Source organism: Eurypyga helias, unplaced genomic scaffold, assembly GCF_000690775.1.
Source record: "Eurypyga helias isolate BGI_N326 unplaced genomic scaffold, ASM69077v1 scaffold12879, whole genome shotgun sequence".
Taxonomy (NCBI): Eukaryota; Metazoa; Chordata; class Aves; order Eurypygiformes; family Eurypygidae; genus Eurypyga; species Eurypyga helias.
The window spans coordinates 1,343-25,847 of record NW_010272851.1 but is presented as its reverse complement, the minus strand read 5'-3'; the positions used below and the strand labels follow the sequence as shown (position 1 = coordinate 25,847).

Sequence of the window (24,505 nt, the reverse complement as noted above, 5' to 3'; positions counted from 1 at the left end):
GCGGGCAGCGCCGGCCCGGTGCTCGCGGGGAGCTCGGTACCGCGCTCTCTTCGCCCCGCTCCGCTCGGAGCAGCAGCTAGGACCTGCTGGAACCACCCAGGGAGTAGCTGCAGAAGTTTGGGGATCGTAACTTTAAGAAAGGACAGAGGAAAACCGTGTTGAGCTACTTTAAAATGCGTATGCACCGTTCTTCACCTACTTAAAACGTCTGGTTAAATCCTGTATTTCCTTACGTTGGCGTTTTCCCTGTTTTGCCCCAGGGCCGACTGATGTAACCAGCAGCTGCTGAAAGCTGCTGGGTTGTTATTGCGAGGAGTTTTGTCCTGCTGCCTTACCTAAAGACTCCGGTATCTCATAACTTTTGCTTAATTTTGTTCCCTTGCCGCAATTCCATGGTATTCTTTTTGGTGGTGTTGAATCTACCTAGCCAAAGAGAACCACACGTAGCCCTTAAAATTCTGCTGCTGGTGTGAATTGCAGGAACGCTGCCTGTGTTCAGGGGATTTCAGAGTAATTGAACTGGAAGAGCCAATGGAATTGCTGCGTCAGGGTAGTTTATATAAACAGCGGAGAGTACCACAGGGCTGAGGGGCACAGGGGTAAAGCCGTCTGCACGCAGCGCTGGCCCTGCCCCAGCGCTCGGCACACCAGGCGTGGAATTTTCGTGCAGCAGACCTCTCCTCCCAGCAGCAGTGAAGAAACAAACGTGGAAAAGAGCAGCTCGCTCACGTCAGTGAAAATTACTCTGCCAGGATGAAAGTGATGCAGACCTAAAAGTGAGTTCCTACCCTGTCACTAAATCTGTGAGCTGTACAAGAATATAATTGTAGTTTGAGGTGATTTTTAAAGCTGTGGTTGCTCTTGATCTTATGCTCAAGAGTACTTTGGCATGAGTTACTCCACGAACCTGCTGCACGTGTTATCTTCCTTTGGCAGCGAGAAGGGTCTAGCTGAGGATAAGAAAGCACAGAAGTGACGTAGCAAAACAACGGGTCCACCGTTGGGCAGGGTTTCACAGTCCGCATCAAAAGATGGTGGGTTTTAGGTACCGTCCTGTATGAGCGTGATGAAAGGTCGTACTTCTTGTAGGTGATGTCAGCTGGGTACTGCTTCTTCCTTGCAGCTGCGGCGCTGGAGACACGTGTGACTGGGCCTCTGCTCACCCCATCGGTGGCTAATCCTAAATCACACCTACTCATCTTGTCTGACTGCTGGCCACGCAAGTTGTGTGAAAGGCAGTGCTGACAAACCTGATGTCATCCGATGATGACATGTGCCTTATACGGTGAATACGGTTTTCTTACACTGGGCAGGGTCCTTGTCCAAAGACACATTCCTTTGGACTGAATATGCTAATCCAGCTTTCCTCATAAATGGGCTGCTTCAAGGAGTTTTTATAGTCGTCAGCCAGCTAGTCTAAAAGGCATCTCTGTGTTGGGAGGTGGTGTGAGGAGAGCCAGTAGTGAATAAAATACTGTCTGCTATTACACCACACCAGCTTTCCTTTCCAAAAAATGCCCAGCAGCTGTCTGTGGAGGCTGTATCCCCTCATAAATTACTTTATTGATACAAGGAAGTCTGTAATTGGTCAAAAAGTGCTTTCCTCAATAGGCCTAAATGTAAGGACATGAATTTCCAAGTGTGTTGGCTGTGAATTCCAGCTGGCACTCTGGTGGTGAAATAATAAGATTCAACAAAATAACCCAAAATGCTGAAGAGAACGGACTAAATATTTGTTTTTCTTCCTACTGGATAGACTCTTTAATGGAGACTCTCTAAAGGGAATTGTTAATCTGTAGGCCAAACCAACTTTTTTTTTATACAAAACAGACACTGAATTGTACTTGGTGTTTTTGTATGAAATTCGGCACGATGAATTCGGCCAGAACACGAGACAGAATGCCGTTTGTTCTCCCGGGAGATGCTCTGACAAACTCCAGAAAGAACAGCTTTAATGTCATCACCGCTGCTTGCGTTGGCTTCTCGGCGCCCTTAAAGAGGTCTCTGCTTTCGCTACCTGCGCTGCTCAGATTTCTGGTACTCTGTTTGCTTACAGCAATGATTGACCTATTTCCCTTAGCCTGGCTAATCATTAGTGAACTTAAAATTGACACCTTTTCGGTGGCTGGAGTTTTTTTTGTCATGGTCTGGTGATGTTTTCCTTGGTGTTGTGTTCCCTTGCTGAGGCTGCTTGAAGATCTCAGCTGTGTTCTCCTGTTCGCTCTCCCAGTTGTACATAAAGTGCCTCTTTGGAACGAAAACCTTGCTTTATTGCTATGCTTTTCTTGTTCTTCCTCCACTTTGTGCACGCGTTGACAGCCTGTTAGGAACAGCCTTCTTAAAGTCACAGGCCTGACAGCCGCAGCTGATGGCTCGAGGCTGGTAGATGGTGCGGCCGTTCCGTGGAGGAACAGTTCTTCGGGGGTCAGGGCTCGGATGTGTTAGCACTTCCTGTACGTCCTGCCTGCGAGCATTCCCGCGTAGCAAAATACGCTGCTGAGTATCCCTCTGAGGTGGAGTATTTCCACGGAGAATTACAGCCAGATCACAGCTCGTTCCTTAATCTTGAAATCAAATTAAATTTCAAGAAGGATTTTTGTGGGGGGAGAGTAGTTTAATTTCTCAGGCCTTGACTTCACTGACTTACTCGGGCTTGGCTGAAGTGCTGATAATGGCCCTGGTGCTTTGGCCGTGGGTAATGGCCTTGTTCTGCAGCTCACTGAGCAGCCGGCATGAAGTCCCTCTGCCATTGCTCAGCGGGAGCTCGTGTGCATGCTGCTCGTGCTAGGTGTTAGCACGTTGCTGCCAGCCTCTCCTTTCTTACGTTTAACTGCTGATCGGGCTGGTCTTCGTTTACAGTTCATCCGAATGTGTTCGGTGCTGTGAGCAGTACTGTTGCCCAGGAACACTCTTCTTTTAAAAACAAACAAATCTGACCTACCAGTTATGGGAGAGGCTCACCCAGTGCCACCCCCTGCCATAGGCAGGGACACCTTCCACTAGACCAGGTTGCTCCAAGCCTCATCCAGCCTGGCCTTGGACACTCCCAGGGATGGGGCATCCACAGCTTCTCTGGGCAACCTGTCCCAGTGCCTCCCCACCCTCTGCGGGAAGAATTCCTTCCTAATGTCCCATCTCAATCTCCCTCTTTCTATTTAAACCCATCACCCCTTGTCCTGTCACTACAGGCCCTTGAGAGGAAGTCCCCCACAGCTTTCTTGTAGCCCCCCCAGGCACTGGAAGGTGCTATAAGTTCTCCCGGAAGCCTTTCCTTCTCCAGAGGAACTCCCAAGTTCTAAAGGAACTCCTTTAGACAGGCCTGTACCTGTGTTCACTGCATGTTCAGATCGTTTCTAATCATGATTCTGAACATTTTGCAGAACTGTGACGGTTGAACGATTTGAAGCCCCAGCCAAAAGTCGGTCTGGCCGATGGAGGAACTCCTCTGTGCCGAGGGCGGCCCGCTGGCGAGGCGCAGGCGTTCTGCCCCGCAAGCGGACAGTGGTAGGAGGACGCTGGGGTTTCTCCCAGGCTGCTATCTGCCCTGTTTTCAACATTCTCTTTGTTTCTCTCTTCGTCAGTGGGCACCTGGCAAAACTTAGGGTCTTTTCAAGTTGAGTGGCATTGTGCCCCCTCTTTAGGGGTATTTATTTCTTCATCTTTAAAGACAATCCAGTTAAAACTCAACGGCCAGGCGGCTGTTTTCGGGAGGCAGGTAGGAGACTGCTTCCGAGCCAGAGGCAGTGGAATGGAGCTGCTCTGGGGGCTGCAGCTGGGAAAGTGCTGGAGCTGCTATTGTTCGCCAGCCGCAGCACCCCTCTCCTGGTGCTCTCCCATATTCCCATGTTAGGAAGATAATCCAGATGTAATTTGAGGCTTGCCCTATGGCTAAGACAGACATTTCTGCCCCTCCTGCCCATGGTAGCTCTGTTAACAACTGATGCCTTGTTTATAGCTCCGGCAATACCGAAATTTCACATCAATGGCTTTCAGTGACTTTCATCTTGCTGTGCTGACTAGTCGAGAGCCGTCACATTCCTCCATACACCTTCAGTTGGCACCAGGAATGAGGCGTTTGAAATTCCTCAAGGAGAGAGCGCATGAAGCTGCAATGGAATAAACTGTTTGGCTGTAGGTCCAAAACTGTTCCTACGAACAGCTGTACGGCTTAGCCCTCTTGGGGGGGTGGGGGGACAGGTCCTGCAACGTCATTTGATTGAATAATATTAACAACTGCTTTTAGGTTCTGGTCTGTAGGTAACAGCTCACTGGCCTTCTGGACGTGGGGCAGCATTTGATGGCTTCTGGAACTGGATCCTCTCTGCCACTGCTTGCTTTTTTTTTTTTAAGTAAAATGGGATTTATACAAAATGATCACGTTTCATAACTGGTGGATGCCAGCTTGCGGTTGATTGCACAGCTCTGCATTTTTGTTTGTCGTTGCTGGGGAGTGAGGGACGAGCTCCAAAAAGGCAGACTCCATTGCCTCCGGTGTTTGAGCACATCCAATCGCTGTGACTGGATTTGCTCACGGGCAGCTGCTGTGTTCAGCTGAAAGGCTGTGTCAGGAGAGATTGCCTCGGTGATCGAGGTCCTCGGCCCTACTCTTCACGCCAACAAGGCCTAAAGCCTTCTCAAGCCCATGTGTCTCATCCGTGCCTCTTCCTACGTCATCGGAAAACAAACCAGTTTTCAGCTTTCCATCTTCAAGGGGCAGCCAGTTCCCGTATGGAAATAATATGTGATAAACCCGCTTCCTCTTTTATGGAAAGGGACCTTCTGCTTGCCTTGCTGACTCCTCGTGTGTCCTGTTGTTTCGAGCAGCTATTTTGTCATTCTCTTCCCTTTGTTTTTGGATCACCCACTTGGCTGTTTGCAGCTTCAACACTGTGACAGAGATTTATTCCTGTGTCAGAGGACTCGTGTAGAGAATCGGCGTAGTTCAGGGGCCAGACCCTATCAGGGGTCTGATAGTAAACTGCCTTCGTGCAGTTTATTTCCTGGTGATTTTTTTTTTCCAACAGAACATTTTAAGACCTGCTTGTTTTGGCTTGGGATGATAGTGCTTTTCTTGACTTCATTGTTGTAAAGCCCCAGAGCCCGGCAAGCCAAAAGATTCCAGAAGAGATGGACAGTACAGCCTGTGGGCAAAGGCTGCTGGATTCCTGCTCTCTGACAGGTGGCTGTTGCTTGTGGTGTGGCTCTGTGTGCGGATATTACGGTGAAAGGAAAGAAGGGATATTCAGAGGGAAGAACAGGCAAGATCTGAGCTAGAAGTGAGGCTGATAGGTTAGTGCCAGCTGTCCTCATGCTGAGCCTGCAGAATCCCGTGTAATGCAGTTACTTGCCTTAATTCCCAGAGTTAGAAGCCCAGTTCCCTGTGGCCCTTGTACAGGCAGAGAAAAAAAAAGCTTGCTTCACCCTTGTTTTCCCAGCGATGGCAGGGAGATCCTAGGGTGACTAGGCCATTGTGATGTTCCTAAGCCTCTCCAGAGTTCTTAGTTGACTTTGGATTGTGCTTCTCTGTTTTGCAGACCCACACTGCATCTTCCTAGGTGTTAGAAAACGCTGAAAATCCTTCTTGGTGGAAACAGCTAATGTTATCTGGAGGGTTGTGTTAGTACTGGGTCAGCTTCCAGCTTGAAAATGCCTTTCCGCAGTAGCGCTTTCCTGAAGTCATTACGCCTTAGCAAGTGGTTTCACGTAGGCACTGGTGGGGTTTTGCAGAGTTACCGTAAGTCTCAGCATGTTTTCTGTAATGCAGCTGGAATTTTTGATTTGGAAGAAGCTGCATTTGGAACGGTTGTCATCAAGGGGAAAAAAATGTCCTTGGCAGGCACCATTACCAGCTGTGTCCTTTACGTATCTGTGGGATGCCTGGTTTACCAGCTCTTTGTTAGAAACTCCTTCGTGTTAGCTGATACACTGTAGTACTTGAAAAGATGTAGTACTTGAAAATTTTTAGACAGCTGCTGTTAAAAGTTTTCTTTAAATACTTGACAATTCACTACAGAGTGTCAGAGCCCACCACATGGAATCACAGACTGGTTTGGGTTGGGAGGGACCTTAAAGCCCACCCAGTCCCACCCCCTGCCATGGGCAGGGACACCTTCCACTAGGCCAGGTTGCTCCAAGCCTCATCCAGTCTGGATTTGAAGACAGCCTGTGCTGAAAGAGTTAATCCTAATTTTCCAAACAATGTCAGGCAAGATGATGGCTCTGAAGAAGCCCCTGGCATACACAGCATCCAGGTGGATTTTTATTTTTCTTCTACTCGTGAACAAGCCGAGGGGGAAATGCACTGCAGAGAACTCAATGACTAGCTTGTAAATGGAACTTTCCTTGTAGTTCATATAAATTCCAGCCAGACTTTTTATAAAACTGCTTATTACTCTGCTTTGAGGGAGGCTGGTGCGTCTCGGGTCCTGCTGTTTGATATGCTTTCTGCTTTTCACAAAAGCAGCTACTTCTGGCAACAGCTTGCAATTTAACAATGTTCTTGATTACAGGGGGTCACTGCGTGCTGCCCCTCGCATCACGGAGCTGCACGTTAAGGGTAGTGCCTGGTAACAGCAGCTTGCAAACGTGTGTTTTCCCCTCTCGTTTTCCAGTGCACACGTACCACTGCCGTTGTTCTGATGGAGCCAGAAGTGCCAGCTTCCTTCTCCATCTCATCAGCATCTCGCCTCCCAGTATCGGGAGGGTGTAAATGCTGTTGGGATGAGGTGGTTTTGTCTGATTAGGTCAAATACGTCCATGATTTGTTCTTCTGCTAAAGGAATCTGCTTGATATTTTTATCCTCCAGAGGCCACGTGCTCAGTTTTGCTCTGGTTAAACACAAGTATGTCAGAAATTGTTGTTCTGCTGCTTAGAAGGGAGGATTTTGCCTTGTTCCGATGGGTAGGTGTTTGCCCTTTCTCGGTGCAGAGAGCCATCGTCCTGTTTCTCAGCAGTCCTTCACAGGAATGTAGCTGCCGCTAAGGAGATGTGAGCCAAGAGGGTGGCGGGAAGGTGGAAAGGGATGTGATTCTACATAGCTAAAAGCTGCTACTCAGATGGGAGATGGACCAGTTTTGTGAATCCCCTGTCAGCAGGGAGCATGCTCCGAGGTCAAGCGAGCTCCTTCTTGGCTGTTCAAGCCTGCCTGGCTTAAAAAAAAAAACCCATTCCTTGCTTTGCTGTGCTGTTTTTCAGCGGAGGGAGCGAGTGGTTCTGTAACAGGGTGCTCTGCTACCTTCTCCCCTTCGCTTCCAGCAGTGTTTCTTGGCCACCCTTGTTGGATATACCATGGAGGAGTGAGCAGCAAGCTGCAGCAGTGGCAAGGAGGTAGTTACTGTGTGGGAAAGCAGTATCTTTATCGGAAGATGCTTTCTTTCTGGAAACCTTCCAGTGCAACTAGTCTTATTTTTGGTGGAAACCCGTTAAGGCTCTGCGGTTCGTTTGTTGATGCGGCATGGCAGCTCGGGTGTGGTATTTCCAGGATGTCTAGAAAAACTTCTTGGGTATTAGTGTGAGGAACCGTTTTGGGATTGTTAACAATATCCTGTTTTCTGAAACCGTTCTAGCTCCTCCGGTTAGGAAAGGGTAAGGTAAAATACAATGCTTTATTTTGGGATGACTTCATGTACAGCAGGCATAATTAGGTGATGTGAAATGAATCTTGATAAAGCTGCTTGTTGGTGAACGGGCAGTGACTGACCTTGAGGGGCTGCCCTCACGTGGGGCAGTGGGGCATTTTTCTCTCCTCGCAGCTGGGTGGGTGAAAACCCTGTCTTTAAGCTTTGTAGTGTTAATTTTCTGTTCCCTGTTAACAGGGTCACCTTGTCCTCCACGGAATGTTACATCGTGCACGAGATCTACAATGGAGAGAATGCTCAGGACCAGTTTGAGTATGAGCTGGAGCAGGCCCTGGAAGCGCAGTACAAGTACATAGTGATAGAGCCCACTCGCATCGGGGACGAGACGGCCCGCTGGATCACCGTCGGGAACTGCCTGCACAAGACCGCCGTGTTAGCGGGCACTACCTGTCTCTTCACCCCTCTGGTACTTCCAGTAGATTATTCTCACTACATCTCCCTGCCTGCTGGCGTGCTGAGCGTGGCCTGCTGCACCCTTTATGGCATCTCTTGGCAATTCGATCCCTGTTGCAAGTACCAAGTAGAGTACGATGCCTATAAACTTTCCCGCCTGCCCCTGCATACGCTCACCTCCTCCTCTCCGGTGGTGCTGGTGAGGAAGGACGACCTGCACAGAAAGAGACTGCACAACACGATAGCACTCGCTGCCCTGGTGTACTGTGTAAAGAAGATCTATGAACTCTACGCTGTATGACTTCAGCAGGGAAGAGAGAAACCCACAAAGACAAGTGTATTAAGACTCCCACAGTAACGTTTTGTTTTTCCTCTTTGAGAAGCAGTGGAGACCGGGAAGGATTTGGGTTTAATAGAGATGTTATTTTTAAAAATAACACATCACTGGTGCACCAAGGTTTTTTCAGTTCTTCGTTACACTTACGATGTGGATGTGTGGTGACTTGAGAGCTGTATGTTAGGCCACGGGAGTCCAACCCAGCAGCGATGTCGATGAAAGCAAGCTACAGAGAGAGGGGGGTGCGAGCGCTGCGGTTTTTTTTTTTTTTTTTTGAAACATTTAAGTATATTGTTTAATTGTATTACACAGAACCAGCCAGAAGTTATCATTGACCATTAAAGGATGAGAATTTCAAATGCTTTTGCTCTCTCGTTACTGCTACCCTATTTCCCTTTTATCCTGTGCTGCCGGGGGATGATGGAGGCTGTCTGCTGGGAGAGCTCCGGTGGCGACTGCATGCCCACATGGACCCAATATTCCTCCTGTCCCCTGCGTGTGGCAGCAGCATCTGTGTTACTTCACAACACCCATCTGTTGCAGGAGGAGCTGTAGAGTGTTGCTTTCCCTCTTGCTCAACCAGTTGTGTTTCTTGGAAGAGGGCTTACTCGTTAACCGGTGTTCGTATCTTTCAGTAATTACTGAAACATCGATGGTTGGGGCTAAAGGTGTCCAAATCCTCTGCTGCCCTGGCACCTCCAACCGTTACTTCTCTGCACAGTGGAGGTAAGGCTGAGTCTGCGCGGTTCCCGTGCCAGCTCTTGTGGATTCTCCTCCAGGGAAACGCGTGGTGCAGCTCCAGCTGGGGACTGCCGAGGCGGGAGTCCAGCTCTCGGCCCTGCGGTGTCACTGCTGCTGAACACCCATGGGGCTGTTCCCTGCCTGCACGGTTCTGCTGCTCTTGCTGGAGCTGTGCTTCCGGAGCTGCCTGCTTCTGCAGGGCATCCACGTGACTGTATCTTGTCTTAGCTGGAACTTCAGAATTCAGTCTTATGCATTAATTCATCTCTTAGCTCAAAACTGTCAAAATCTTGTTCTTGGAATGGGAGGTGTTTACTGCTTTGCAAGATCCACCAGTTACTTTTATGGGATAGGGGCTTGCTTTCCATAATCTCCTCCTACCAGATGGAAAATAGGTGTGGCTAGCGTTGGCGTGGCTAGCGTTGGCAAGGCCAGCCTGGCACAGCTTCAAGCGCTGCGATCTGAATACAGGAGCGAAGCCCTGCAGTGAGAACTGCCCGCGCGCAGGTGTACCGCTGGCTTCGGGGGTAGCCGCGGTCCGGCCTCCGCAGCGGAACCACTGACCTTGGAAGGGAATCTCACGAGGCCGGAACCCAGATTCAGTAGTTCTGTCTCTTGTTTTTCCAAACTGCAGCAGCGAGCACTCCCCCTCGCCTCCCAGCCGCGGCAGGCTTTTCTGGCCGCCGATCCGACTTGTGCTTTTTCCGCTGATGCAGCTTTTGTCTTAGCAGGGCGTGCGTCCCAGCGTGTGTGTACTGGGCAGACGGGGCTCGCCGGGAGCTCGGAACAAGTACCACCCGCTTAGGCAGTGGCTCAGCTGATGCGTGGGCTGGAGGAGACTCTGTGGCATCGAGACGTTTTTGAGGTGGCAGCAGCCTCTCCTGCAGGTATGTGGCTGAGTTGTCTCGCTCCAAGGTTAAAAGAAGCTCCAGAGCGTCTCTATTTATAGCAACAATGTACAGTTGCCTTGGCAGAGAGGAAGGGAAGAAATGCAACCGCTTCATCTTGCTGCGGTCAGGCCAGGACTGCTGTTTTTTTTTGGCGTTGTTCCTGAAGTCACGTCTACTGGATAACTTTAGAACTAGTGGCAGATCTGCTGTAGCCAACGTGCTTCATTCCTGCAGAAGGCTCCGAAACACCCTTGTGCTAGCCACACAGGAGACGTTCCTGCTCAGCGCGGAATAACTAGCTCCTTTTCTTCACCACACCTCTGTGAGCCTGGATGCTTTTTTCATGCTGAGGTTTCCCTCGCCTGGACGGTCGCTCTGGCAGAAGGACTAACCCTGGGTAGGCTCCCTAGATGCGCAGCGTGCATCAAAGGCTGGAGTTGAGACTGCGGGTTTCCTGCGGTTTCTTAGTGCAGGAGGAAAGGTGAAAAGTCATAGAATCACAGGCTGGTTTGGGGTGGAAGGGACCTTAAAATCCATCCAGTCCCACCCCCTGCCATGGGCAGGGACGCCTTCCACTAGACCAGGTTGCTCCCAGCCTCATCCAGCCTGGCCTTGAACACTTCCAGGGATGGGGCATCCACAGCTTCTCTGGGCAACCTGTCCCAGTGCCTCCCCATCCTCTCCGGGAAGAATTCCTCCCTGATGTCCCATCTCCATCTCCCTCTTTCTGTTTAAACCCGTTACCCCTTGTCCTGTCACTACAGGCCCTTGCAAGAAGGCTTCCCCAGATTCCTTGTAGCCCCTTCAGGCACTGGAAGGTGCTATAAAGTCTCCCTGGGGCCTTTTCTTCTCCAGGCTGAACACCCCAACTCTCAACAGGCAGGTCTGTTGTGAAACCACACCTTTTGTGCCGTTCTGAGGTGCAGAGGACGCAGACGGGGCGTGGGGGTGGCTGGTTTTCCAATAAATATCAGTAGTAATTTAGCAAGAATTTTTGATGACGCCCCTATTAGTGCTGTAACTGCACGACCTGACTTGGGAGGATGAGAGGGGTCTCGAGGGTCGTGCATTTCAGTGCGTTGCATGGATGGTTCCGGTATGCAGAGCTTTGGGACCCGTCTCTGCCCCCCTCCCGCGCTGGCATCTGCTGGGGACAAGTCTCCCTTCCAAAAGTCCCGCGTGCTCCGCTGCCCGCTCTGAAACGGAGGGCGCTCCGTTCAGCACCTTCCAAGGGGAGCGTGCTCTTGGAGCTGTGGTTCAAACGCTAACTACCGCAACTTCCCACACGTAACCTTTTTCCCCTCAGGCCTGGTGTGTTCCGCTCCTCAGCACCCTGGAAGATAACACAGAAGTGCAAAGTGGCCCCGTGGTCCTTCCTGGTAGCCATCACCTGATAGACCAGGAGATGAGCAGCTGGGTGGGACTGGCAGGAGCCAAGAAATGCAGGGCCTGAACACGCAACACACTGGAAAAGCACAGCTAACGCTTACAGAAACTCCCTTTGTGGAGAGGGAGAGCAGGTGATGCCTTGGTTTCTTAACAAGAGAAAGGATAAAACGCCTGGAAGCTTCAATTTGTCATTTCAGCCCAAGGCCTTTAACAAATCTGCAAGCTCAGCAAAAATGGTCAAGGGTGGCCTAGCAGCAGCAGCGTTGTGAGCGCTGAACCTGGCCATCACCTGGGCTGGACTCGCCGATCATTTATAACTAGTGGCCAAGAAAAGGCTTGCTGCAGAAGGTCCTGCTGACGCTGCGCGCCTGTGCTGGACTTCAGGGTGACTAATCCTGTGTGGATCCACCGTCTGCTGCAAACGAGCCGGTGATGTAAAATGGGCTGGGATGTATGTTGTTCTGCAAGGACTCCGGTACGACAGCACCTTGGAGGAAGGTAAGGAAAGAAAACCAAAGCCCTCCCGCTCTCCCTTCCTCTAACGTTACCTTCCTCTAACTGCCGCCGGGAGCTGAAGAGGAGCAAAGGATGGATTTCACAGCAGTGTAATTTATTTGTCATCAGACGGGCGGGACACACGAGGCAGCACGCATGGAGAAGGCTGGTAAACGCTTGGAGGCGGCAGCAGGGGTCTGCACCCGGGGTCCTACTAGTAGATTTACTTCAGTTAGAGGTTAAAAAGGAGTATTTCTGTCCTGCTGAGCTCTGTGCAGCCGCTCCCTTTCCCTCGTGGCGCATGCATCTCTCACAACATGAGAAGGGGTGAAGAATGGGATACGGCACTGCCTCAGGCTGTTGGACTCCTGAAGCCTGCGATATCTGAACAGGCAGGTCTCGTCTCCCCACTGGATGTGATCCTAATGAGCATCTGTGATTGCTTTAAACACGACGACAGCGAAGGGTCTGTGTCCTACACTGTCCACCCTACGCACAGATTTTCCTGCTTGCCAGGACACAGTGCCTGGTGTCTACGGAATCACACCCACGCGTGTTCTAGGCCGCAGGTGGAGCGGATGTGCTGCTGCACAGTGTTCACACTCAACACCATTCCCTCCTGTGCTGGTTTTTATCAGTTCAGTGCTTCCCCTGGGTTAATTTCTGCTGGGGTGAATACCGTACTGTCGGGCAGTACAGAGTTAAGCGTCCCTGTACAGCAGTAAGGCAGGATTCGGGTAAAATAACTGCCAAATAAAACCAAGATTTGACATTACTCTCGTAAAAGTGGCACTGGACTTCAGTCTATCAGATGGTTTGGCACGTTAACAAGCAGAGGCTCTGTGAAGTTTTCCACATCAAGCAACACGTTCTAGATCACGCTGGAAGGCGTGGGAAGGAGACACTGATCACCAGAGCTCCCAGCTGGGGCCTGTGTTCCACAGGGGTCAGGGGGAAAGCCAAGATCTGCCTGGGTGTAGGCAAACCAGGTGGGGTTTATTTGTAGCAGGCCAGTAAGGCTGAGCATGCCCAGAGTGAGGTGCTGCCTTCCAGCACATGGGCCTGCCCTGCTGCACAGCGTTCCCTTGAGTTACCCGCCCCTGCGGCTCTGTTCCTCTCTCCAAGCACCCTTCTCCAGGTGAGGTTTAGGTGGTCCTGCCCCGACGGGGAAACTGCTTCCCGCTCTCCATGCAATGGTAACTCGCAGTGTTTTGTGGAAGGTTTTTCCTGCGGGAGCACCTTGGCTGATGTCCCAGCCAAACTGCAGGGTTCAGCCTCTTCCTGCAGCTGCTGCTGGGCTGAGCTGAGCTCTAAGAGTCCTTTGCTTTTCTCTCCTTTTTTGCTCTAGTTGCCATCAAGGTGAAGAAGAGCCTGGGGAAGAGGTTTCGCAGGTAGACAGCCAGGAAGGGCGTCAGGCCAGCTACAAGTACTTCCTTCTTCTTCAGTCCCACTGCACTGAGGACCGCCTGCGCGACCTCTGCGGCTGTCTGTCCTTCGGCGGTGTTCTTGTCCATAACTGCCAAAGGAAAGCCCAATAAGCACCACCAGGTAAGCCCATGCTGAAGGACCTTTCCTAGGACTGCTCTAACTGTACATGGTTGCTTGTATGGCTCTGATTTTCACACCAATGGGAGCACAGGCAGGCGTCATTGATGGTTAGAAATCAGTAACTGCTGTCTAGGAAGGCTAAATTTTGGGGGTTACTGCTTTTACTCTGCACCCAAAGTTGTCTTTTGATACTTCAGGGCTAACCTGTGGCCGTATCTTGCAAGTACTCTGGAGTAACCCAGTGAGGCGGAGATGTTTTAGCTATAGGGCACGGAACCGTGACTCACCGCCGTAGCGCGATCCGTCTGCTGTTACAGCATTGAGGGAGAGGTTTGTCTGAATGTACCCGGGGCTTATAACCGTCACATCAATGTCGTACTGGTCTACTTCTGCTCGCAGGCAATCAAAGAAGGCCTGGGTAGCGTGCTTGGAGGCAGCATCTGGAAAACAGGGAAAGAACTATGCAGTATGGGGAAGGAGTGGAGTCGAAGGTTCACTCCCCCGAAAAGGTTCTTCGCTGCGGTGCAGCCACTTCCCAGCGAGAACCCAGTAGCTGTTCCCCAGCTAGTGGGTTTGGGGTATTTTTTTTTTAGCGAACGGCAGCACCAGGTAGTGGGAGTGAGATGCAATTTAGGAAGGCAAAATGGAAATACTCAAGTTGGAAGCTGGCTGGAATCCTGAGCTTAATACCACAGCCATGCCAAAGCGCTGCGGAGTGAAACCAAGCTGCCTCCCACTCGCAGTAGTGGAGACAGGAAGCCTGGCTTGGAAGCACTTGATAAGGCGGGCTGGGGGAATGTGATGCCGGCACAGGAGGGCAGAGCTGACGCCGGCTGCCGGCCTACGTGTGCTGAGCATTACGGACTTGCAGAGCAGGTTCAGGGCTTGGCTGCGCACAAGTCAAAACCTGATCACATGAGCAGATGGGAGAAGCGTGGCCTAGGGCAGGATTTTCCCCTGTCAAAAGCTTAGCAAGTCCTTTCGCTCACTCAGTGTAGACTTGGTCGCTACTGCTGGGACGGCCACGACTGCAGCATGGCTGCAGGGCACCAGCAGCACAGAGCTTAGCGCAGGCTGCACACCCTGTCTGAGGACACAGCACTGAGCTCCCTGCTCCAGGGCCACGCAGCTCTGGTCACTACAAGCCCTCTGGAACCCCTTTGGAACATGCTTCTTGGTGCAGTTGTACCCACATCATCTGCAGGACCAGATGGCCCAGACACTCCAGGTTCTCCTTCACTCTAGGCCATGCACTGCCACTTCTATGCCATCCCCACTGTAATTTTCTGGCTTCAGACTTATTTTGAGTGAGTGATTTACAGAGGCTTGTATGCCAAACACTCCCCTTCTCGTTCTTCCATCTTTTATAAGGTTTTTTTCCAGTAATCTCACCAATATTATTATTTCTTGTCAGTAAACATGAAGAGTTTGCTGGATCAAGGTAACTGGTTAGGCTGTTATTTTGGCATTGCTTGTACTATGGCACTTCATAACTCATTAAAACAAGAAGGTCCAATGTTCTTATAGGACAGTCCTGTGCTCACAGTGGTGCCTCGGAAGCTGATGCCGACATTGTTGATCCAGGCAAACAGCAAGGATAAAATGCAACATAATTACAGAATTAATCAGAAAGTTTGTAGAGACTCTCAAGCTTTCAAGCCACTGAAAACATATTCTCCTTTCCCATCCCTTAACAACTTTAGGACAGGACTAAGGTTTTGTGCTTGAGAGCGCTTTCCTCAACAGCTATCAGTGATTTGTGACCACACTCAAACGATGCACAGCTCTGCCTTCCCTGTGTGCAGCCAGCTCTACAGAGAGCTAAAGGTGGAAGCACTAGCCAAGTATTCATTCGATCTGGTGTCCCAAATATGTCTTCCCCATCTTCTGTGGAGGTACTTACATGCGGATCTGAAAGGAATGCTTATTTTGCCTTGAACGCTGCTGATGGCCACAATGTGGCCTTGTCTCCTCTTGATCATGGAGGGGAGAAGTGCTAGCGAAAGACAGAAAGGACCCATTCAGAATAACAGTCCTGCCATTACTGCTTCAAGAACCAATGCTTTCAGAGCATCCAGAGATGCCTAAGTGAATGACAAGATCCTTGTTCGGTGTCGGGCTTGGGCAAGGGTTAGTGCTTAGCACACCTCAAACTGCAGTCTGGGACGGCCACCTGAGGAGACTCCCTGTGCCAGCGAGGCTGCACGAAGGCAGTTACAGCTGTCAGCTCCCACAGGCACTGTCAGCAGGTCTTTCTCTTCTCTGCCACCAGTACATCTTTCTGTTTCCTGCATCTGACGCCCTCCAGGCTGAACTTTCTGTGCCACCGAAGAAGCTTCCTAGGAAAGCTGCAGCTTCGCCTCGAAGCCACGCTGCATTCTCTGGTGTTTTATCAGAGCAGACAGGCTAGCCATGTCTCTCTGCATAAGTTCCTGCCAGACTAGAGTCAGGAGGTGTTTTAAACACAGTGGTTTCTCTAATCAAGTGCTTCCCATACAGTCATACCCAAGCATCTCCTTTAGGCCTGCCCACAAACCCAAACCTTCCTCCCCTCTTACACTGTACCAAATGCAAACAGAAGTTGAGCCGTGATTAGCTGTGTTGGCCTGCAGAAGGCATCGGCCAAACCCCATGTCTCCCTGTAATCACATCATAGGTACCTTTGGTGAGGGCTATAGGACCAAAATAATTTGTTTCCATCACTTTCTTATCCACATCCAGTCCTGTGTCCACAACTGTGCCTCGGAAACTGATGCCTGCATTGTTGATCAGTATGTCCACATAACCCAAGTACTTCAGGATCTCTTCAGCGGCATCTAGGACAGTTTTAGTGTCCGAGAGGTCAAATACCACAGTGTGAGGTTTGTGTGTCTGTGAATAAACAAAAGCTGAGTTCAGGCTGTGCTGCATGTGCTGTGTGTTCACACTCATGATGGGATTTCCCAGCTCTAGAAGCACAGGAGCAGGGCTATCCACACCTTGTGCAATTACAGCCCAGCAGTTCCATTTGGTAGGAACACGTGACAGAAGCAGGTTGTGCTTTTGTCTTTCTCTGCTCCTATAGCCTGTTCCTTATACCAGTGCGATCTTCCTCGAGTACTAAAGCTTCCTATTGTCTTATTAAAGAAAATGCATCTGAAAAAGTCAAAAACTTAACCCACTGGTCTTGCACAGAAGCCTGCAATTCCTTTCTTAGCCACTGTCAGCACAGCTGGGCATCAGAAATAAAAGCCAAGAGAAGGAAAGTCCCTTTTCCAGGTTCAGCATATGACATACAGATGCAAGGGGTCTGGGCATGCTGCACTCACATGCTTTCGCTTCCATTACAAGGCGAGGAGTCTTTCAGATGGCTTTTTTTTGTAGGGTTTCTACAAGATAGGACATGTCAGCTCAGTCTACTCCTATAGCTGCATCTCTCCCTAGCCACAGAGTTGCATTTTTCCTATTGCTCAACAGAAGAACCCACAGGCAATTCCGTAACTTCTGCAAAAATGTGAACAGAAATCCCAGCCACAGGAGGCAACCAGTCCCTCCTCCTCCCACACTTACGTTCTTTCGGTGGTTGGTCATGGTAGAAAGCTGCTGCACCAGGTCTTTGAGTTTCTCACTGTCTCTGCCACAGAGCACCAGCCTGGAGCCAGCTGCATAGAAGGCTTTTGCACATTCTTTGGAGGAAGCAAGGAAGAGAGAGGAGACATTTGAATGCTGGAGACAGACAGCAGATCCACACTGTGCCTGGTGATAGGCCAAAACTTCTTTTAGCTGGTGCGGGTCTAAGGTAGCTTAGTTACTCCTGAGAGATGGGCTGATTGAGAGTGATGTCGCAGCAAAATGCCGTTTTCCTGTGGCTGACAGACACGACAGCACTGAGGCAGCTGGTGCGTTCAGTTACTGTGCTGGTTTTGCAGTTACTGTGCCATTCACTCATCCTGCCCCAGCAGCTGCTTAGATTTGCCCACGCCTCTTAATTTTTGCCCATATGCCCTTCTTAAGAGGGACTGCAGTTACCTTGTGTGTCACCTAATGCAGTGGGGCCTGATCTTAGGAGTTTTAGTGAACACCTCCAAAGGTTTTGGAAGACTTGGACCTAATGGCCTCATCAAGGTGGTCCTCTTCATCAAGAAAAGGTTGAAAAAGGAGGGCCATGCTGTTGTCCTCCTGTCCAGGCTCCCAGCTGCTGAGGCAATCGTCTGTTCTTTACCCCACCCCTCTGTGATCCAGGGAGACAAACTGCTTATTTGTGCCAGAGGTGACAGCAGGGGGTAACGAAGGGTGTTTAAGAATGCCCAGTAATTAGAGGTGGTCTAGTATATTAATAACTGGGAGTGAGGGAACTGGTATAAGATCTTGGCAATGAGACAAGGGGGGGAACTTCACTGTACGGTGGTAGAAATCTATACACCCAACAACACGCAGCGCTCCATCTGCCCAGCCTATCGCAGCTGGAAGGTCCCTCCCAAGATACTAGTTCTGTCTCTTCTTGCTGTGAAAGACACATTCTTGCATTTTGGATCTGACAGAGAGGACTACTTCATCTCCCAACCCGAGGGACAAAGTCATGAAGTCATGCAGTCAGCATCGAGTTGAGCTTTATTGGTTCTATAAATGTACTCATCCTAGTGAAAGGCCTTGATAGCAGAGAGCACGTTGCCTTCTCTTCAAGGAGCTTTTAACGCAATTATAGGAAGCGGAATTAGAGAACGCATCCACTCAAGAATAAATTTTATTTAGAAAAAAAAAACCCTGTGTTTTTATTTAGAAAAAAAATACTGGTGTCAATATTGCCAAGAGTTGGCATTTAGAATGGATGGATTTGTACCGCAAGAGAAAAGGTACCTTAACTTGAGGCAGAGAGGGAGGGCGGCAGGGAGAGCAGCAGGGTGGACGGCAGGGAGGACGGGATGGCAGGGAGGGCGGCAGGGGAGACGGCAGGGAGGACGGGACGGCAGGGAGGATGGCAGGGTATCTGGAAACACAACAAACATGAAAGCAGAGCACCAGTTCTGGGAAGTTGAAGGGAAACGGTTTGACTTCCTGGCTTTTTCAAGATTTAGAGAAAAGACCCCTGAGAGCACAAGAACAGTGTAACTTGTTCCTTGCTTTGATGAGCTCCAGCTTATTCAGGAGGATTAAAATTTTCCTTAACTTATTTTAAGACATCAAAATCCGTGCTGGCTATAACTGCTATGGCTGGGCAAGCCACGTCTCTCAAAATTCAGAGCAATATGAACTTTATGCTCATTACTGCTTTATTCCAACGGCTGCCCCTTCCACAATCCTCTGCTTGTCCTGCCTTTGCTGCCCTTCTTCCCATACCTACCTTTTCCCAGGCCAGAGGTAGCCCCTGTGATCACGACCACTGCTTCCTGGAGGTAAGTCCGCATCCGCATCCACTGCAGTAGCCGAAAAACGGCAAAGATGCCCAAACTGCCAAAAAGCAGCGGGATGATAACTGTGCTTGTGAGATCCATGAGTTTTCCTTTCTGAACGGTCTTCCTAGAGCCACAAGATGAAAGGAAAAAGACCATTTCACCATCAAGCAGAGGCTTGGAAACCAGGGAAATCCTTTTTTTAACCCTGCCTTAGACCTCCAATAAACCAAATCCCATACAGAGGTATCTTCAACAGATTTCCTCATCCCTTCATTTCATTTACACTTTCAAAAGTTCACATCGGCACCCAATTTTAAGCATTTAAATGCTAATCTGAACATCCCAGCAGGACACTTGGTGTTGGATGTTGTCAGCTGTCATATAACAAACCTGGGCTCAGAGATGCTGTTCCCATGTGCTTTTCCATTTTGCTCTGGACTCTCTTACACAAAGCATATTCAGAGTGGAAGTTCCTCAGGCCCCCCTCAGGGGCCTACAAGGAAGCTGGAGGGGACTTTTTACAAGGGTCTGTAGTGACAGGACAAGGGGTAACGGGTTTAAATTGAAAGTGGGGAGGTTTAGATATGATATCAGGAAGAAGTTCTTTCAGGAGAGGGGGGTGAGGCACTGGGACAGGTTGCCCAGAGAAGCTGTGGATGCCCCATCCCTGGGAGTGTCCAAGGCCAGGCTGGATGAGGCTGGGAGCAACCTGGTCTAGTGCAAGGTGTCCCTGCCCATGGCAGGGGGGTTGGAACTAGATGATCTTTAAGGTCTCTTCCAACCCCAACCATTCTATGGTTCTATGATATGTCTCTGCATTCTTCTGACTGTAATAAAACCTCTTAGATTTCTCTGGAACAGCCAGTACCACAGTATCTACATGCCAAAGACCAGTTAGTGTGTATTATCCCAGACGGATATAAGCCAGCCTGTCTTCTGGAGATGCAGAGTAGTTTTTTTCTCTGAGCACTTTATTCGCTTAATGCACTGAAATCTGTGCTTCCATCTCGGGTGCCTTTTACCACCCGTTGGCAGAGACAACTTATCTGATTAAGTGAACCACATGTCCAGTCTAGCAGGCGAAAGCCGACGTTCATGCTCTTTTATGCCAACATTAATTGTGCAGTCTAACAGCATGAACCTGTGTTCTAATATACTGAAATTAAACCTGTGCATGAAACCCAAGCTAAAGGTATCTACGAGACCTAGCTCGTCCTGGAATCAGATTCTGATACCCATGCATAGCTCTGATCTCCTCGCTAAGCCATTGCCTTCAAGGGAGTAGTTTATGCTTCAGCTTACTACACGGCCAAAGAGTAAGTGATACTTCTGTAAAAAAAGGTCACCGATTTTCCCACTGTCTATAGCCCCAAGCTTTTATGCTTGATGTCACAGTGAAGTTGGTTACAACCCCTTCCTGGAATCCGTAAAACCCTTGGGGCACGCATAAAGACAAACCCAAATATAAGTGTCCTCCCTGCTGTTGAATTCTCACAGTCTGACCTGCAAAATAGGCCTTTACGGGGAAGATACTGGAAAGGTTTGGGCACACAACTCATAGGCTACTTCAAACAGAAGGACAGCGTGAGTGGCAGAGAGCAAGAGGTAACTAATGGTCAGCCAGAATTCCATGTCATTAAGTAGGGGATGACAGAGGCTCTAGGTGCCGTGGAACAGAGCTAATGTGGAAAATGTCAGGCTCTTCCAGATTTCCATCACAGCTTGCATGGAATTCCTCAAGCTGGTCAGTGAACAGACTAGCTTGCTGAAACAGCAGTGAACTGTATAAAATAAGTATTTCTGGAAGTATAGTTGGAACACAATGCAATCACACATAAAGATAGCTGAGCTAGCTCTAAGTAAGTTTGACAAGGTCTAAAAATAAAGCCCTGAACTTAGCACACAGTTCTTCTTGAGGTACTACGGAGCTTCCCATTCATAAGCTAAGTCATGTATCTACAAAGTACTTCACTCTGTAATACACTGCCATAATGCAGCCAGGCACAGGCCACACGCTCCCCAGGGCATAGGGAGTATGCCCAAAGTGGGAAATCAGAAACCCAAACGGAGGATTAAACTAACGGCGTTGCAAAGCAGTGCAGGAGCACAGCACCCTCAGACCACCTCCTTGTGCTGCATGCACACAGCGTGTGTGCTTTATACTGGTTTGCAGCAGAGGACTGGTAGAGCTGGCTTAACGTAAGAGTGCGTACTGCCCCTAAAATAATACCCGGGAAAGAGCTAATGGCCTTCTTTAGCTTGGATAAGGTTCTCCTTGCTGGTTCAGCTGGCCATTAAAGCAGCTGCCCTCTTTGTGTTGTCCCTTTTTTTTGGCTCTCAGAGGTCTCTGGAGATCTGGAGGATGAGGTGTGGGCAGGGACAACAGATGCTGTGCTGACACTGAGCTTACAGGACATTCTGGAGCCCAAAATCTTCGGCTCCTATTTAGGACCTTTCATTATTTCCAACGTGGGAGCTGGCTTCCTTCCTGAGCCCAGGTTGAAGCTGAGGCATTTGAAAAATCTGACCAGCTTTGCTTATGATTTCAGTAAAATGCAGATGAAAAGGTAACTGGGAGGAGGGGGCTTTGCTGACACCTTTCCTAACTAAACCACACCAGGAGATGGGAGGGAGTCCCACGGGTGAGTACAGCATGGTTTTTTCACAGTTTTTGGCAAAAACAGAGGTTGAGTTTGCAAGGACCGAACTCTCTGCCATGGGGCAGGTGGAAAAGAGCCCCGATCTTACCAACTAACAGCTAACCATGTTCAGGTATCATCCACTGCTCATCAGAATGAACCATTTATGCCTAGTTAACTTATTCCTTAATCTCATCCATTATTATTCATTTACTTTCTAAACAAAGGAGGTAATTGTTTTTTTCTTTCTTTTCTCTCTTTTTTTCCCTTCTTCTCCATATTACATGCAGGAACTGGGCAGGTGACCCAACCTCTGCCCTGAGGCTGCAGCATCCCACAAATCCAGTCAGCAGCAACCACCCATTTTTCAGCTTCCAGGCTAGTTTGAATCAACAGGTAACCTCCTCCGACATATGGGGAGAGGAGATATGGGATGGGGAAGACTCTGGATGAAGGAGAGGAGTAAGAGAGAGAAGGACTAGCTGAGCAGAGATGAAGATAATTTTTATTAGGGCATACAGCTGCAGTACCTTCTTCCAATGAAGGTATTCAAATGGCCCTTTAGAAAGAGGCCCAGAACAAAGAAAATCTCACTTCTGTCCGGCTTGAGGAAGAGGACAACCTAGCTGAACCAAATTATTTTGGAAAGGAGAAAGAATTCCTATAGTACTTTATACCTAGAGCAACAAGTCTTCTTTGATTTCATACACTAGCTCGTACCACAGACCCACGGGCCCCGACTTTAACTTGGCATATCGAACATGCTGAAAAAATAACTGAGAGAATAACTGTCAGTGCGGCAAGAGAATATGGAAATTGGCTCAAGCCATAGAGCCACGCTGCATATGTTCAACCATATCCCTCTTAAGGAGCCCAGTGCCAGGCTACTGACACAACAGGGCGGCAGTTACGTTCTGTTCAGTTTTCAGGGTTATTTGGTGGAAAGGCTAAAGGAAAGAACTGCCCCAGCCTGAAGGAGAAGTTCTATTCGGTCCAGTATTGGAGTGATTCGCTGTAAAAGCCAGAGGGAAAGAATGTTGCAGCCTGAAGGAGAATAAGCTAGATCATAGATGATCAAGATTTGATTCACATCAATAAAAATGTGAAGTTGCAGGACAAAGGCTGGGAGAATATATAAAGCATAAAACCCAATCATAGAATCTTTTGGGTTGGAAGGGACCTTAATGACCATCTAGATCCAACCCCCCTGCCATGGGCAGGGACACCTTCCACTAGACCAGGTTGCTCCCAGCCTCATCCAGCCTGGCCTTGGACACTTCCAGGGATGGGACATCCACAGCTTCTCTGGGCAACCTGTCCCAGTGCCTCCCCACCCTCTCCAGGAAGAATTACTTCTTGATATGTAATCTAAACATCCCCACTTTCAATTTAAACCTGTTACCCCTTGTTCTGTCACTACAGACCCTTGTAAAAAGTCCCCCCCAGCTTCCTTGTAGCCGCTTCAGGTACTGGAAGGCTGCAATAAGGTCTCCCCGGAGCCTTCTCTTCTCCAGGCTGAACAAGCCCAATTCTCTCAGCCTGTCCCCATAGCAGAGGTGCTCCAGCCCTCAGAGCATCTCCGTGGCCTCCTCTGGACTCACTCCAACCCGTCTATATCCTTCTGATTTTGAGGGCTCCACAGCTGGATACAGCACTCCAGGTGGGGTGTCAACTTACGACAGGTAACACTCTGACGTACCAAGGGCAGGTAACGCCATGTCACATTAAAAACGTGGGGGAGTGTAGGGGTAGGGAACACATGGGTTTCCACACCTGAGTCGAGATAAACCGGATATCCTCAGACCTGCTCAAAGATCCGAGACCCCACTATCGCCTTTGTTCAACAGTGTGGGTAGTCATGCTGAAAATAGTGTTACTAATTCATAACAGGCGATGTTTATGACACCAGGGTATTGGCAGGAGAGATGTCACTGCTCATAATGGCTTCAAATGAAGTCCTGTAATTCTCAGTTCTCCATCCCAAAAGGCAGGATTGGAACATGCAGGTTATTAGGGAGCAGAAATAAGAACACTGATAATGTAAGCAAATGAGGTGATTGGAAACGTCTTGAAAGGCTTAATAAATCACATACCCAGTTAAAAATATAACCTTTCCCCTTGAAACAAAACCTGGATGTTATCCCATAAAAGCCAGGACAACTATTTCTGAAGGAAGAAAGATCTTAGTTAATAAGGACAAGAATGTGCTAAAGGCAGCAAAGATGGGATCAAGTCCTAAAAGAAGCCAAACCCTTGACAGTTTCCCTAAGCAACACCTATTCTCCTTTACCTTCAGCCACCCAGACGCACATTGTCCTTTACATGACAAATGGCAGCACAAATGGAGGCTATTTTCAGAAACCAAGAGGCGTCATTTAAAAGCTGGGGGGATAAAAAGAAGGAAAAAAGTAAGGTTTTTTTCTAAGGAAGCCCTTGTCCAGAAGCGCAGCAGCTCGAAGCCTGGTTAGCTACCGACTTAGTCTGAAGAAAGCACAATATCCTACCTTTGAAAAGAACTCACTTGCCAGTGACTCTGTGAGATGGTGTCTCCCTCTGGTCTTTTAACGGGACAGACCTGACTTAAATTTGGAAATGGCAGCAGTCCAAGCACAAGCGATCTGTCCAATGCCAACTCAGCCAAGGACTGCCCCTGAAAACAAACCCCAGGAATACGGTCTGTGACCTTTCAAATGTGGGGTAGTTTAACCCCCAGAGTGAAAAGATAGAAGTGAATTGAAAATGATACAAAACTTAGGATGACCCTCTGGTTATTTCTAGTACTAAACCAATGATTTCTAGTACTGAATCCAGAGAATCCATAAAACCAATCCCTGTCTTTCAAGACGAGATGAAAAAAAAAGGCAGCTTGTGAATCAGTTGCAATTCTCTATCACTCCAATTAGATTTGGGGCATACGCTGATGTTAGGGTGCACATGGATATCGTGCTAATTAAAACAGAATTTTACTTTCTTCCCTTAGGTTTCTTGAGCACAACTGAAGAGACAGATGAATTTCTCATCATACTCTGCATCAAAACCTGGTGTTTACTGGGGGGCATTCCT

General features: G+C 49.1%; 2 protein-coding genes across 3 annotated transcripts; one reads left to right on the top strand and one right to left on the bottom strand.

Moving 5' to 3' along the window:
• Positions 1-7,815: 7,815 nt before the first annotated feature.
• On the top strand, positions 7,816-8,332 carry TMEM11 (transmembrane protein 11; the record flags this gene model as incomplete). Its single annotated transcript, XM_010159280.1, has 1 exon — positions 7,816-8,332. A coding segment is annotated over one exon (517 nt), but the record flags the coding sequence as incomplete, so codon positions are not given.
• A 4,754-nt stretch (positions 8,333-13,086) lies between these two features.
• On the bottom strand, positions 13,087-18,931 carry DHRS7B (dehydrogenase/reductase (SDR family) member 7B). Of its 2 annotated transcripts, none has more exons than XM_010159278.1 (6): positions 18,752-18,931; positions 16,981-17,096; positions 16,092-16,302; positions 15,335-15,427; positions 13,719-13,871; positions 13,087-13,399 (listed from the first exon to the last, which is right to left on the bottom strand). In XM_010159278.1, exons 1-6 carry the CDS (start codon positions 18,900-18,902, stop codon positions 13,194-13,196), a joined length of 930 nt encoding a protein of 309 aa, XP_010157580.1. In that variant the 5' UTR covers positions 18,903-18,931; the 3' UTR covers positions 13,087-13,193. The 2 variants fall into 2 exon arrangements, with proteins under 2 accessions (XP_010157580.1, XP_010157579.1); XM_010159277.1 differs by having other exon boundaries at positions 16,975-17,096; positions 18,752-18,902.
• Positions 18,932-24,505: the final 5,574 nt, after the last annotated feature.